The sequence below is a fragment of the Nuphar pumila genome, chromosome 10, assembly GCF_984573655.1.
Source record: "Nuphar pumila chromosome 10, dmNupPumi1.hap1.1, whole genome shotgun sequence".
NCBI classification, from domain to species: Eukaryota; Viridiplantae; Streptophyta; class Magnoliopsida; order Nymphaeales; family Nymphaeaceae; genus Nuphar; species Nuphar pumila.
The window spans coordinates 112,967,077-112,981,403 of NC_143258.1; the positions used below are offsets into that span (position 1 = coordinate 112,967,077).

At 37.7% G+C, this 14,327-nt stretch overlaps 1 protein-coding gene across 1 annotated transcript in view; it reads left to right on the top strand.

Moving 5' to 3' along the window:
• The window catches only part of LOC149827958 (uncharacterized), a 107,090-nt gene that overhangs the window by 51,329 nt on the left and 41,434 nt on the right, over positions 1 to 14,327 (top strand). Inside the window, exon 11 of the mRNA XM_090019749.1 lies at positions 11,716 to 11,843. Coding sequence (XP_089875875.1) covers positions 11,716 to 11,843 — 128 coding nt within the window. The remainder of the gene's footprint in view (positions 1 to 11,715; positions 11,844 to 14,327) is intronic.

Below are 14,327 nucleotides of genomic sequence, written 5' to 3' on the forward strand. Positions count from 1 at the left end.
GGCTATTTCGAGGAAATTTCTTCAGAAAATGGGTTCGGACCCGAGTTTTGAGAAAATGTTTGAGTTTTTGAAGCTCGAATTGAGAAATACATGTGATGGATCCAAACGGATGTCGAATGGACTGTCCGAGCTATTTAAAGACTATTTTTGGTATTTTCTATAATTTAAATTTAAAATTTGAACAAGGAGATTTAGATTTGGATCTGGACGATGGATCCAGATCCGAAATCAATTTAAACATATAAAATGAATTTGATTTCAGTAAAACTTGAGAAATGAATTGGAATTTATATTTAAAAATGACACATTTGCTCAAAAAATGAATTTAGGGGCAAGAAGGGAATATTTAAAAGATTTTGAAAAATTTGGGGTGTTCACAGGATGTTACAATATCTCACATTCACTCGACCTGATATTGTTTATTCAGTCAATCAGGTGTCCCAGTTCATGCATGAACTGTGTACTGGGCATATGGAGGCTGTTAAAAGGATGCTCAGATATCTGAAAGGCACAATAGGGGATGAATTGATATACTCTCAAAAACCATTTGGCAAGAACATGCGCGAGATTACTGTATATTGTGATGCAAACTGCGCAGGGGATCCAGCTGAACTAAGGTCTACATCAGGATATTGCATCTTCATTGGAAGAAATTTAGTATCCTAGAGCAGTAGAAAACAAAAGGCCATTGCTAGATCAAGTACTGATCAACTTGAGGGGGGGTGAAAAAGTCTATTTGTCTGTGTATTATTTACTTGTATTTGTTATTTTGTATTTTGGGTCTGGATAATATATTAGACCCGACCCATACTGTAAACGAAAGATATATATACATGTTTCAGGTCACAATTTCATTATTGGAAATCGTGACTGCTGCAACTCCTCCTTCCTCTTTCATCTCTCTTTTCACGTGTGACAGATCCTAGTGAAATCTAACATGTCCTTCGCCAATCCACTTCTTTGACTAGAAATTCTGCACCCAATATTGGTTTGATGAGAAGGAGACACTACATATATGGTCAACAATTTGGGATATGGAAAGTAAGTTCAAGTTGAGCTTTTTTTGGAACAAATCTTATTTTGAGAATAAAAAAAATTTGATTTTTTAAAAATTCTCAATGCTTTTTATGTCACGAGAAGACCCATCAGTGGTAAAAACATGTTTTTTAATTGAATTTAGTGCTACAATCGAAGAGTAGAAGGGGAGTTTTTGAAAAGTAGTTGTAGAGCTTCCACTAGTTGAGTCAAGGTCATGGTTTCGATAGATTTGGAATCTCCATCTGTCCTATTCTTGATTTCTTGAGAGGTCCCTACTTATGCCACTTTATTTTCCTCTCTTTCTTTGAACTTTTGGCAATAGGGCTTGATGTGCCCTTGTTCTCTATAACTATGGCATATGATCTTCTTCCTCTCGTCGTCATTGCGTGGCCTCCCAAATTAAGGTTTGGAGAAGTGAGTAGGCTTGTAAGTGTTTATGTTGGATCTGGGTCTAAATGTTAGAAGATGACCTCCAGGTTTACCTGCACAAGGAAGGAAACAAGTGATAGAGAAAAAGGGGATGAAGGAGGTCACGGCTGAAAATCATTCGTATATATTGATCTATTCGATAATACATATATTAAGTGGTTACAAAATAATTAGGGTATAAAAATACCCTTTAATGAGAGTTAAAAATACAACATAACACTACTATATGGATACGGGTCTGGATTCAGTCCAGATCCGTAAACTAGGTAAATGACGACTTCTTTTCACCCTCCCTCAAGTTGTACATGATCTTGGATCATGAACAACTTGCCTTTTAACATCCAAAATCTGTCCTTTGTTAATCCTTTTGTGAATATGTCTGCAACTTGTTCTTCTGTTTTGACAAAATTGGGCTCAATTTCTTTTTTTTCGACCTTTTGCCTTACAAAATGTTGGTCTATCTTAATGTGTTTTGCCCGACTATGATAAATAGAATTAAAGGACATATTGATAGCACTTTGGTTGTCACATAGTAAGAGTGATCGAGCAATCGATTCTCCTATCTCTGTGAGGAGGTGTCTTATCCATGTAGCCTCTGCAATTGCAACAACCATCGATCTGTATTCGGCCTATGTGCTCGATCTAGCTATGACTTTTTGCTTTCTATTGCTCCAAGAAACTAGGTTTGACCCAAGAAAACTGCAATAACCAGATAGTGATCGACGTTCATCTGGATCCCCTGCCGAGTCAGCGTCAACATAAACAATGACCTCATGTGCTCCTTGATTCATCCCACCTTTTTGGTATACAAGTCCATCGCCGACAGTGCCTTTCAAATATCTTAGTATTCTCTTAACCGCCTCCATATGTGATGTACGAGGCTCATGCATAAATTGAGACACCTGATTAACTGAATATACTATGTCAGGTCGAGTGAAAGTTAGGTATTGTAACATACCTACTATGCTGCAATATCTAGTAGGATCTTCAGATAAATCTCCCTCTGTAGAGCTCAATTTCTGATGTATAACACTTGGGGTTGCCGAGGGTTTGCAGTTCATCATACCTGCTCTACTGAGAATGTCCATTGTGTACTTGTGTTGAGTGAGAGTAAGAATATCACCTGTCTTGTTAACTTCCACGCCAAGAAAATATCGTAGATCTCCCAAATCTTTCATTTTAAATCTCTGATTAAACAATTTCTTTACTTCCTCAATATGAGTTTCGCAGTTTCCTGTAATGATGATGTCATCTACATATATCAATAGGAGTGTGGTCACGATCGGCTTCTTGTAGATAGATAATGAATGATCAAGAAGAGATCTAGAGAAACCATGTCTTTGTATTTCAAGTGAAAAACTCTCGAACCAAGGACGAGATGCCTGTTTCAAGCCATATATCGTTCTTTTTAATCTGCACACATATTGATTAGCATCTTGTTCCGTATAGCCTGCGGGCTGCTCCATATAAACTTACTCCTTTAGATCTCCATGCAGGAAGGCATTTTTAACATCTAGATGACTTAATGGCCATCCATGTTCAACAGCTAGATCCAACACAATTCGAATGGTCCCCATTTTCATAACAGGACTAAAGGTTTCATCAAAATCCTGCCCTTGCTCTTGTGTGAATCCTTTGGCAACAAGTTTGGCTTTGTACCTTTTAATAGTCCCATCAGGTTTATATTTGATCTTGTACACCCATTTCGATCCAACTACATTCCTATTTGGTGGTCTGTGAACAACCTCCCAAGTGCCACATTCATGTAAGGCTTCTATTTCTTCATTTATCGCTTCAATCCATTTCTTTGAGTTGACAACTTGATAAAATGTGAGAGACTCATCTTCTTTGTTTATGGCTGTCAAAAACAATTGAAAATCCAGAGAGAAATTTTTGTAGCTGACCCATTTGTCAAGTGGGTGTCGAGCCCGAGTAGACCTCCTGACAACCAACGTCTGTGAAGGAGTAGGAGGTATATTAAGGTCCAGACAAGGAGTAGGGACAACTGAAAGTTCCTTTTCACATCGAGTGTAGACGATACCCTTATACCTTCCTGTTTCCAAGGGTTGTGCAACAACGTCTTCTGATTGTGATGCACCTTCTGTCTCCTCACAAGTTTCCTTCTGACTACAGTCTAGAGGGCATTCATTATTAATGTTGGAAAAGAGTTCGAAGCTTAACCATGGGTGATATACCTCAACATTGGACCATGAGTTGGAGGGGTTAGTTGGTTGATTATCAAAGTTCATCTCATCAAAAATAATATTTCTTGACACTTTTATGTGTTTGCTCGATGGATCATAGCACCTATACCCCTTATAGTCATCCGCATACCCCACAAATCTACACTTCAAGGCTTTGTCTTGAAACTTATGCCTTAATGAGCTGTCAACGTGCACATAACAAACAGACCCAAAAACACGTAATTCATGGTAATCAGGATGAATGCCAAAAAGCGTAAAGTGCCATAGGCAGACAGTTTATCGCATACACTGTAGAGTGAAAAGCCTCTGTCCATAAAGTAATAGGGAGATTACTATCATGCATCATGCTCATTGCACTCTCAATAATATGTCGATGCTTTCTCTCAGCAATCCCATTTTGTTGAGGTGTGTGTGGGCAAGACACTCTTCTCCTTATTCCATTATGCCGTAGAAATTCAATAAAATCACTAGAGGAGAACTCTCCCCCTCCATCACATTGGAAATGTAGAATGTTTTCAGAGAAATGATTTTTGACAAAGGTATAAAACTTTTGAAATAGTCCAAAAACTTTTGATTTATGCTTCATGAAGAATATCCAAGTATAACGCGAATAGCTGTCAACAAAGATAAGGTAATATCTACTTCCCGAGCCAGAAGCAATTGGCGCAGGACCCCAGACATCTGAACATATGATCTCAAAAGGCCTTGAAGTTCTTTTATTGATTGAATTGAAGGGTAAAACATGACTCTTACACAAATGACAACTCGAACATTTTATTTCATTTGCTTCTGAACCCAAACTAGACTTGGGAATCAAATTATTTGAGACAAGTTTTTCAATAAAATGATGACCACAGTGACCCAAACGACTGTGCCAAAGAATTGGCTTATTACATTCAGAAATAGCAAAAACACACTCAGAAGAAACCAATGATGGACGCTGATAGAGCTTCAAGGATGAACAAGTGGAATGGACTGTGGAGGAGGGATCTTCTTGAAAAATGTACATATTGCCTCGTCTTTTTCCCTTGGCGAATGTCTCTCTCGTGCGAAGATCCTTGACATAAACAGAAGAGGGAGTAAATTTAACTGAGGCATTAATATCATCAACAAGTTTTGAGACGGAAACAATATTTTTCTGAATATTTGGAGCATGAAGAACATTTGAAAGTTTGAGGGAAGATTTAGACATGGGTATAACAACATTTCCAATGTGTGAAATGGAATGATGAGTTCCATCTCCTGTCACTATACTATTTCTACCAACATAAGAAATAGGGTTTAGGAGTTTGCCCGCATCACCTGAAACGTGGGTTGCTGCCCCTGAATCAACGTACCAAATGCCTTTATCATTCTGCTTCATATTCAGTCCCGCCAGTGCTGTCAATAGTAACTCCTTTACTTCTCCCCCGACCTTTGAGTTTTCTGTGTCTTTCTTAGCCTCTTGTTATGAAGATTTCCCTTTATTTTGTGGATTGAACCAACAATTTGCTTTAATATGTCCCCTTTTGTTACATAAAAAACAGGTAGGAATGGGCCTTTGACCTTGCTGATTGGGAGAAACATTGGGCGTTGGAAGTAGTCCACGATCCCCAAAGTCAGGTCTTCCCTGTCCGCTCCTGCCTCAAAAGGCACCACTTCCTCTTCCTCTGCCATAAGTCAGCCCTGTGGAAAGAACTTCTTGAGTCCCAGATTGCACATAATTTTCTTCAGAGAAGCCCTTTAGACTCATCTCATATTGCAATAATTTTGCACGTAGATCTTCGAACTTAGGAAGCTCTGGGAGACACAATAAAGACGTTGTCAGAACATGATAGTCTGGCCCCAACCCACTTAGAGTTTGTTGTACTTTATCTTTATCATTAACCACACATCCCACGCTAGCCAGCTGATCCGTGATGGTTTTCATTTTATTTAAGTATTCCATGATAGACATGAAATCTTTTCTCAACATCTGAAAATCTCGCTTAAGAAACACAACTCTGGCCTCTTATATTTGCAAATATGTCTGAAGTAACTTGTCCCACAATTCCTTGGCTGAACAATCATCAGAAATGGCTACAAGAACCTCTTGCGACAATGTAGAAGTGATGTATGCCACCAATGCTTGGTCTCTCTTCATCCAAGCAATGTAATCCGGATTTCTGAGAAAAACAGTAGAAGATACCCCTTTACCATCTTTCTTTTTTTGCGAGATAAATTCTGGAGGGGTTGGAATTGACCCATTCAGATGTCCAGAGAGATCTTGGCTCCTTATGAAAGGAAGGATCCGCCTTTTTCAAGTCAAGAAATTGGTGTTGTTTAACTTCTCAGAGACGAGTTGACTAAGAAAATTAGAAGAAAGAGCTGTTTGTGGGAGCGAGAAGTCCATTGAAGAAAAATATGGGAAGTTGGTGTTAAAAGAAAAAGAGAATTTCTGGACAGATTCAGTCGATTAAAAAATTAGCCACTTTTAATATTCTGCCTTTTTTTTTGCAGAAGATAATAAACCAGGAAAATTATATCCTGTTGTGGTCAACACTGAATCAGATCCTTATTGAACGAGTATATCTAGTTTCCAAAAAAAAAATTCTGTAATCTCGAATAATAAGAATGATAAATATGAAAACAAAAATATTTCAAATGAGACCAGCTTAGCAACAGAGGACCGATCCCCTGCTTAAAATAAGCAAGGATTGTTGGCAACGAAGGAAGATCAGAATCGATTAACGTGGAGACACGTTACCGATTCTTGAAGAAGAAAGTTTCAGAAGTGGACACTTGAAACACAGAAACACTGTTTGGAAGAGGATCTGGGTTTTGGATTATGTGAAAACGCAGATTTGAAGAAACCAGATTTAAAGAGAATGAAATAACGTATTTAAAGGGAAGAAGAACAAGCACAAATTTAAAGAGGGAATGTGCAGATTGAAAGGAGAACTCAGATTGGGTTTAGAAAGGAGAACGCAGATTGAAAGGAGAACTCAGATTGGGTTTAGAAAGGAGATTGAACGCAGATTGAAATAGGATGGGTTTTGGAATCTGAGAAGATGCCGATTGGAAAAACCCAGATTTAAAAGAGGGAGAAAAGAGGGAGAACGTAACTTGGAACTCACAAATTTCTTGCCTTGGAACTCAACACCATCTCTTTGGACACCCCTTTTTGGAGAATCAATCCCAGGCCCAGCTTCAACAAAGCTCTGATACCATGTTAGAAGATGACCTCCAAGGAAGGAAACAAGTGATAGAGAAAAAGGGGATGAAGGAGGTCACGACTGAAAATCATTCGTATATATTGATCTATTCGATAATACATATATTAAGTGGTTACAAAATAATTAGGGTACAAAAATACCCTTTAATGAGAGTTAAAAATACAACATAACACTACTATATGGATACGGGTTTGGATTCAGTCCAGATCTGTAAACTAGGTAAATGACGACTTCTTTTCACTAAAGACGACCGACAGTCCTTTTCGTCAGAAAGTGTTAGTGTTTTTAGTCTCGAATCCTCAAATAAATGTAATAAGCCTAATCCTTAGCATTCATGTGTTGATCATTGTAGTCAAGTCTTTTTTGAACGACTTGTGTCTAATGGACTTATTCCTGAGTCCAGCTTGAACTCTAGGTCAGATAATAAATTGTGTTCGAGTTGTCAAATGTGTAAAAGTCATGTGCTTCCTTTCCATTCAATAAATGAAAGAGCTTCAAGGCCTTTTGAGATTGTTTGTTCTGATGTGTGGGAGCCAACCCCCAAATCTTCTAATTCTGACAATAGGTATTATGTTATTTTCGTTGATAATTTCTTTCGTTTCACTTGGATATACTTTATGAAAAATAAATCTGAAGTATTTCATATTTTAATTAAAACTTATTTCTCCTGCAATATTCTACATTTCCAATGTGATGGTGGGGGAGAATATTCTTCTCGGGACTTTGTTAATTATCTCCAAGATAGTGGGATTAATTGTAGAGTATCTTGCCCGCATATGCCTCAACAGAATGATATTGCAGAACGAAAGCATCATTGAAAGTGCTATGAGCATGATGCACGGAAGCAATCTCCCAATAAGGTTATGGACCGAAGCATTTCATTCTGCTGTTCACGTTATCAACCGTCTGCCCATGAACATTTTAGAGAATAAATCACCTCATTTCATTTTGTTTGGGAAGCACCCTAATTATGATGAACTAAAGGCTTTTGGATGTATATGCTATGTTCATATTGATTCTTCTCTGTGTAATAAATTTCAGGATAAAGCGTTAAAATGCAGATCTGTTGGGTACGCAGATCATCATAAAGGATATAGGTGCTATGATCCCGTCTGCAGGCAAATCAAGATCTCTAGAAATGTGGTTTTTGATGAGAATGATTTTGGAGATGAAAGAGTTGTTTCTGCCCAGACTAATATGAATATGCCCTTCTATGATCCATGGCTCAACGTAGGACTATTTTATGAGGAAAACAATAGTTGTTCTTCCACCTGTGCGCAAGAGATACCATCTCAAGAAGGAAATGGAAGAGTGCAGGAACTTGCAGTAGAGAGTCTAGCATCTCCAGAAATAAATAAGTTTGCTGGACAAGTCTATACGAGAAGAGAGAGGAATCCTGCTCCAACTTCTGATGATAGTGAACGAGAAGTTCCTCAGTCTTCCTCCCTCAATGACCCAAATTCTTCTGTTCCTACTACAGTGGCATCTCCTGTCAAACACTCAGAAAGAATTCAGCATCCTATTGAAAGGTGGGTTAGTTATGAGAATTTCACTATGGATTTTCAGTTATTTTTGTCATAGATTGAGAAGGAGAGTGATCCTAAGCATTTCCATCAAGCGATTAATTCCAAAAAGTGGGTTCAGGCCATGAATAAAGAGATGAAGGCTTTGTACCAATGCCAAACATGGACAGTCATTCCTCGACCTCCAGATAAAAATGTTGTTGGGTCGCGATGGGTTTACAAGATCAAATACAAACCAGATGGGAGTGTTGAGCGCTACAAAGCTCGTCTTGTAGCAAAGGGGTTCACACAAGAGTTCAGACAGGACTATGATGAAACTTTTAGTTCAGTTGTGATGATGGGCACAATTCGTATTGTCATCTCTTTGGCTGTAGATTATGGTTGGAGAATAAGCCAGTTAAATGTGAAGAATGCCTTTGTCCATGGGGACTTAAAGGAAGATGTATACATGGAACAACCACCAGGGTATACTGTAGGGGACCCTAAGGAATATGTCTGCAAATTAAAAAGAGCACTCTATGGTTTGAAGCAAGCGTCTTGATCTTGGTTTGAAAGTTTTTCCTTAGAGATTCAAAGATATGGTTTTCAACGATCGCAATTGGATCATTCCCTTTTTATCCTTCGAGGTATGACGTTTACTACTTTCCTACTAATATATGTTGATGATATAATTATTACAGAAAATAGTGAGAGCCATATTCAAGAAACTAAAGATCTTCTGAGTCAGAGATTCAAGATGAAGGATCTTGGTGCTCTTCGATTTTTTCTTGGAGTAGCGGTAGATAAACAAGGAGACAAACTTGCTCTGACCCATCACAAATACACCCTGGATCTATTAGAGAAAGCCAGAATGAAGGATTGCAAATCCCTTGCTACTCCTAGTGTGCTTAATCAGAAATTGAGCACACAAGATGGAGAGTTGTATCATGATCCCACCGAATATCGAAGTCTAGTGGGGACTTCAATACCTCACTTTTACCAGGCCGGATATCACATATCCAGTTAATCAAGTTTCTCAATTTATGCATGAGCCAAGGGTTGGACACATGGATGCAGTGAAAAGGATACTAAGATACTTAAAGAGTACTGTTGGAGATGGACTTTTGTACTCCAAAAGAAGATCCATGAAGATTGCTCATGACATCACTGTCTACTCAGATACAGATTGGGCTGGAGACCCTGATGATCGAGAGTTAGTTTCGGGTTATATTATTTTTCTTGGTGCCAATCTTATTTCCTGGAGTAGTAGAAAGCAGAAGGCAGTGGCTAGATCTAGTACAGGAGCTGAATACATGGCGATGGCTGCTGCTACAACAGAGGTTACATGGATTAGGCAATTGCTGTTAGAGTTACAAGAGCAGATCGTCAGTTGTCTTCTCCTTTGTGATAATCAAAGTGCTATTCAGATATCTCTTAACCCTATTCATCACAGCAAAACTAAGCACATTGAGATTGATCAACATTTTATTAGGCAGAAGATTGAAGAAAAAGAGATTGAACCTCGTTATGTTCGAACAAAAGATTAGGCGGTTGATTTGTTTACTAAGGGTCTCACAAAGTGTAGATTTTGGTCTTTGAAAAACATGTTATCCATGGTTCAACACCATGCACAACTTGAGGGGGGCTATTAGAGTATGATACTTTATATATGGGTTTGGGTTAGGATATGAATCCAACTCATATTTATAAACCTGTCCAGCGTGTAATATTGTAAACTGTGATGTATAAGGGTATTATTGTAAATTGTGTATTAGGGTTATAGGGTTATTGCTTTATATTAAATAGAATCAGATGACACCCCTATTCATTAAGGGGAATACGTGAAACACAGTTCCATTCTCTCTCCTCTCTGTGTTTTCTTGTTTATGAACAAGTTTTGGTGATTTCTCATAGAGAAGAGGAAGGCAAAAAATATGTTGAAGAAGTTTGATGGCATGCTTCTCGAGGTAACAAACCAACGAACCAAAGCTTCACCACTCTTCACGATCTTTCTCTTGATCTTCACTTATGAGATACAATCCAAGAGCACCAATGCTCTGATACCATGTAATGAAAATACAAAAAGAGTACAAGTGGGTGCCTCTTATGGGCATACAAAAACACAAGAACACAAGAACATACACAATCAAGACCACTTATGGGTCAACACAAGAGCACAACCACACAAGCCACTTAGGGGCTAAATCAGAAGTAAAAAATATACGAATATTATTAAGAGAATGCTTGTGAACAAGCTTAACATACAAGAAGGGTTACACTCCCTATTTATACACAAAAGGAAGCAAAGAAGAGCCATTGGGAAGTGCTCCCAACAGCTCTATTCCAAGGGCATTATAACAACTATAATGCCCTTGAGCAAATAAATAAAATTCATTAAAAAGGAAAACCCTAAAGTGCCCTCCAGGAACACCACTAATTACATAATGTGTAATGTCCAAAATACCCCTAATAGGTTTCACTTATTACATATATATATAGCATATATATTTATATAGATACTTTAACATTTAACAACACCAACCTCTGTGTTGACTGCAAGATCTGTTTTTGTTCTTTTGTTTTCTTTTGCATGTGACTGGACTGCAATTCATGAATCACAATTTCAGAAATTGGACACTACATATCAGGACTGCAGCCCCATTTTCATCAAATGAATCAACTATGCTTTTACTAGATTGGAGAAGATTTGGTATCTTTCCCATGCAAGTGCCTGTTGTTTTACGTTGTCTTTGAGATTTTGGAAGATTCCTTTCATAGCTTCCATTTAGTCAGTTCTCATCATAGTTACCTATATCATTCAAGGTATTATCTCGGCGAGGGTATTTCTTGGTAGATTTTAAAAATATTGCCAATATTGGTAACAAGTTTTAAAGGTTATAAAAATATAAAAGAAACACAAATATAGGAAACGCAAACCTAAAATATAAAAAAGAGTTTTTTCCCAAAAAAAATCGTGATAATATCGTGATATTATCACAATATTTTGTCTTTTGGCGATATTTTGAAGATATTGCGAGATATTCCTTTTAATATTGGCTACCTTAAAATATTGGTATTTATCACGATATTTTCAAAATATCGCCGATATTGGTAACAATGGTTCTCATATCATGATCTAGGACATTAATGTGATAATGTTGAATTGCTTTTATGGTTTTTATTTCTCAGAGAGTTCAAAATTCTTTATTGGAAATGGATATCTTCGGTTCCTGAATCAATAAACTACTGCAGTTTATTTAGTATTATTCTTTTTAAAACATTTCAAATTGCAGTTATGTTCTTTTTGTCTTGGATTTTATGCTTGATCTGACATTGTCTCCAATGCAGTTCATATAGACAATGCAGGGAAAACATGGGTGAATGATAGCAAGGCAACAAATGTGGATGCTACCTATGCTGGACTAATGGGGTTAAAAGAACTTAAGTCGGTTATTCTTCTTGGTGGCATTGCAAAGGTGAGCATTATCCTTAATGCATGAGAAAATTCTTCTCATTGGCAAAAAAAGTGGAATGATCTAAAAAATGGTTGATTGATTGATTTGATGAACCAGATGTTGACTTAGTGGACTTGGTCATTCCTAGTTGAGAGTGAGACTAGTCAGTTCCAAGTTGATTTTTGGATGTCTTTTCGCTGAAATTTTCAAAAATGTAGAACGTCTTAAGTGTTCCCTATATTTTCAAGGTGATATGAATTTATAATGGTCTTATGATGATATTCCCACAATAATATCATGTCTTGGTCCTGGTATTTCCTAAAACTTGCAATTATGGAACCAAACTCTCTTTTATTTTATGATTCCAACTTTTCTTAAAGTTTACTAGAAGTTACCAAGATTTTGCAAATAATAAAGTTGGAAGACTCCCAAGATATTCTTTTTGCAGATAAATCCCTTAGAGCATATAGAGATAGACTTTCAAACCTGGACCCTTGAGGTCAATTCAGACTAGAATAAGGTCTCATTATATATGAGGCTTGGGTTTGGGTTATTGTCTATGTCACATTGGTGTGGGTGCGGCGATGCGGCACTTTCAAAAACTTGGGTGCGGGGGTGCAGGGTGCGGGAGGGCAAAAATATAAAAAATTATCATCAGTAACACTAATGAAATAAAAAACAATTATCATAATATCATCAAATCAGTTCTGTTGAGATTAAGAGGTTTTAAGTTTAAGTTTTCTTAAACTAGAGGTTATTTGATATTTATTGTTTAATTAGGGACTTGTGTGTAATTTTTTACTTTGGCCTCTCTCTATTTAACATAGAGATTAGCCCTAATCTAATTATCGAGTTTTCTCATTTTCACTGCCGTCTCTCTCTCTCTCTCTCGATATTCAACATGGTATCAGAGCTGTACGTTCTTGGGAACGTGTGAAGGCAGAGCTCGTGAAGAAGATCGGGCGTAAAGGTGATTGCGTGAAGGCTGATCACGTGAAGGTGATTTCTGTTTTTTTTTTGTCTGCAGAAGATCAGGTAAGTCTTTCTTTTTTTTGGTACAGATCTGATAACAGATCTGTAATTAGATCTACAAGTCGTGATGAATCCATGGGTTCCCGATCGGGTGAGTGGTATGGATGTTGCGCAGACGTTGTGAAGCAGAGTCGCAGACACTGAACTTAAGGGTTTCGCTGGCAGCGTGAAGCATGTTTGTTTTTCAGATCTCAAAGTTTATTGGCAGCGTGAAACAGATGTTGTCATCTGTATTTATGCTTTTAGTGGAATGAAGGCTTGGAGCAGACTGATCGAAAGTTTTTGTTGGCAGCGTAAAACAAACGTTATTTTGTGTTTATGTTTTTGGTGGAATGACTGCGTGGAGCAGACACTGGTATCAAATTTTTCTTTGTTGTCGGTAGCATGAAGCAGATATTTTTTTGTGGACCTGTATCGGGTGGAGTTTTTTTTGTGGCGGAGACACATTATTGTCATCAATCTGCTTATTGTGCAGCAGTTTTTTTTTTAACTTGCATAGTGTGGAGTTTTTTTTTTTTTCGTGGTGGAGACAAATTAGTGACATCAATCTGCTTATTGTGCAGCAGTGATAACTGTTGAGTTTCTTTTGTTTGGAAACCATTGTTAAAGTTTTGTTTACTATGGCTGACGCTTCAAAATTTGATTACAAAAATGAGGCAAGTGGAGAATACAAAGCCTTTGCCAATCCTTTCTTGTATGGTTCTTCCGTTAAGTTGAATGAAACAAACTATGCAAGGTGGTCCCGAATGTTTATGATGTCAGTGTCTGGACATCGTAGAAAGCATATTCTTCTAGAATCTGAGCCAAATGACAAAATTGGAAAATATAATACTTGGGAAGAAGATAATGACATTGTTATGTCATGGATCATGAATATCATTGAACCTCATATTGCAGATGGCCTTATTTATTATAACACAGCTAAACAAACGTGGGATAATCTTCGAGATACATATTCTCAAGAGACGAATGTGAGCCGCATTCTCCAAGTTGAACATGAGATATATAACCTTCAACAGAGTGATCAAACCTTGGCCCAATATTATGCTTCTGTTAAGGCTGCCTTTGAGAGACTTAATGCTCACAGACCTCTGTGTTGCTCAAAACAAAAAGATCATCAAGAGCAGACTATGGTCGCTCGGTTCCTCACAGGCCTATCATCAGAATTCAATGTTGCTAAAGTCCAAATGTTAACCGGGTCTGATGTTCCTACTCTTGCTGATGCATATAATCGATTGAGCAGACTGGCCATCTCCCTTCCACAAACTCAACCTACATCTCAGCCATCTGCTTTAGCTGTCCCATCGAGTTATGGACGAGGAAATATTTCTAATGTCAGAGGCAGAGGTCGTGGAAGAGTTATGGGAGGTAGAGGAAAATTGCAATGTACCTATTGTGGAAAATCTGGACATTTAGAAGATCGTTGCTGGGGTAAACATGAACGACCTACATTTCCTCCATTAAAGCCAAATG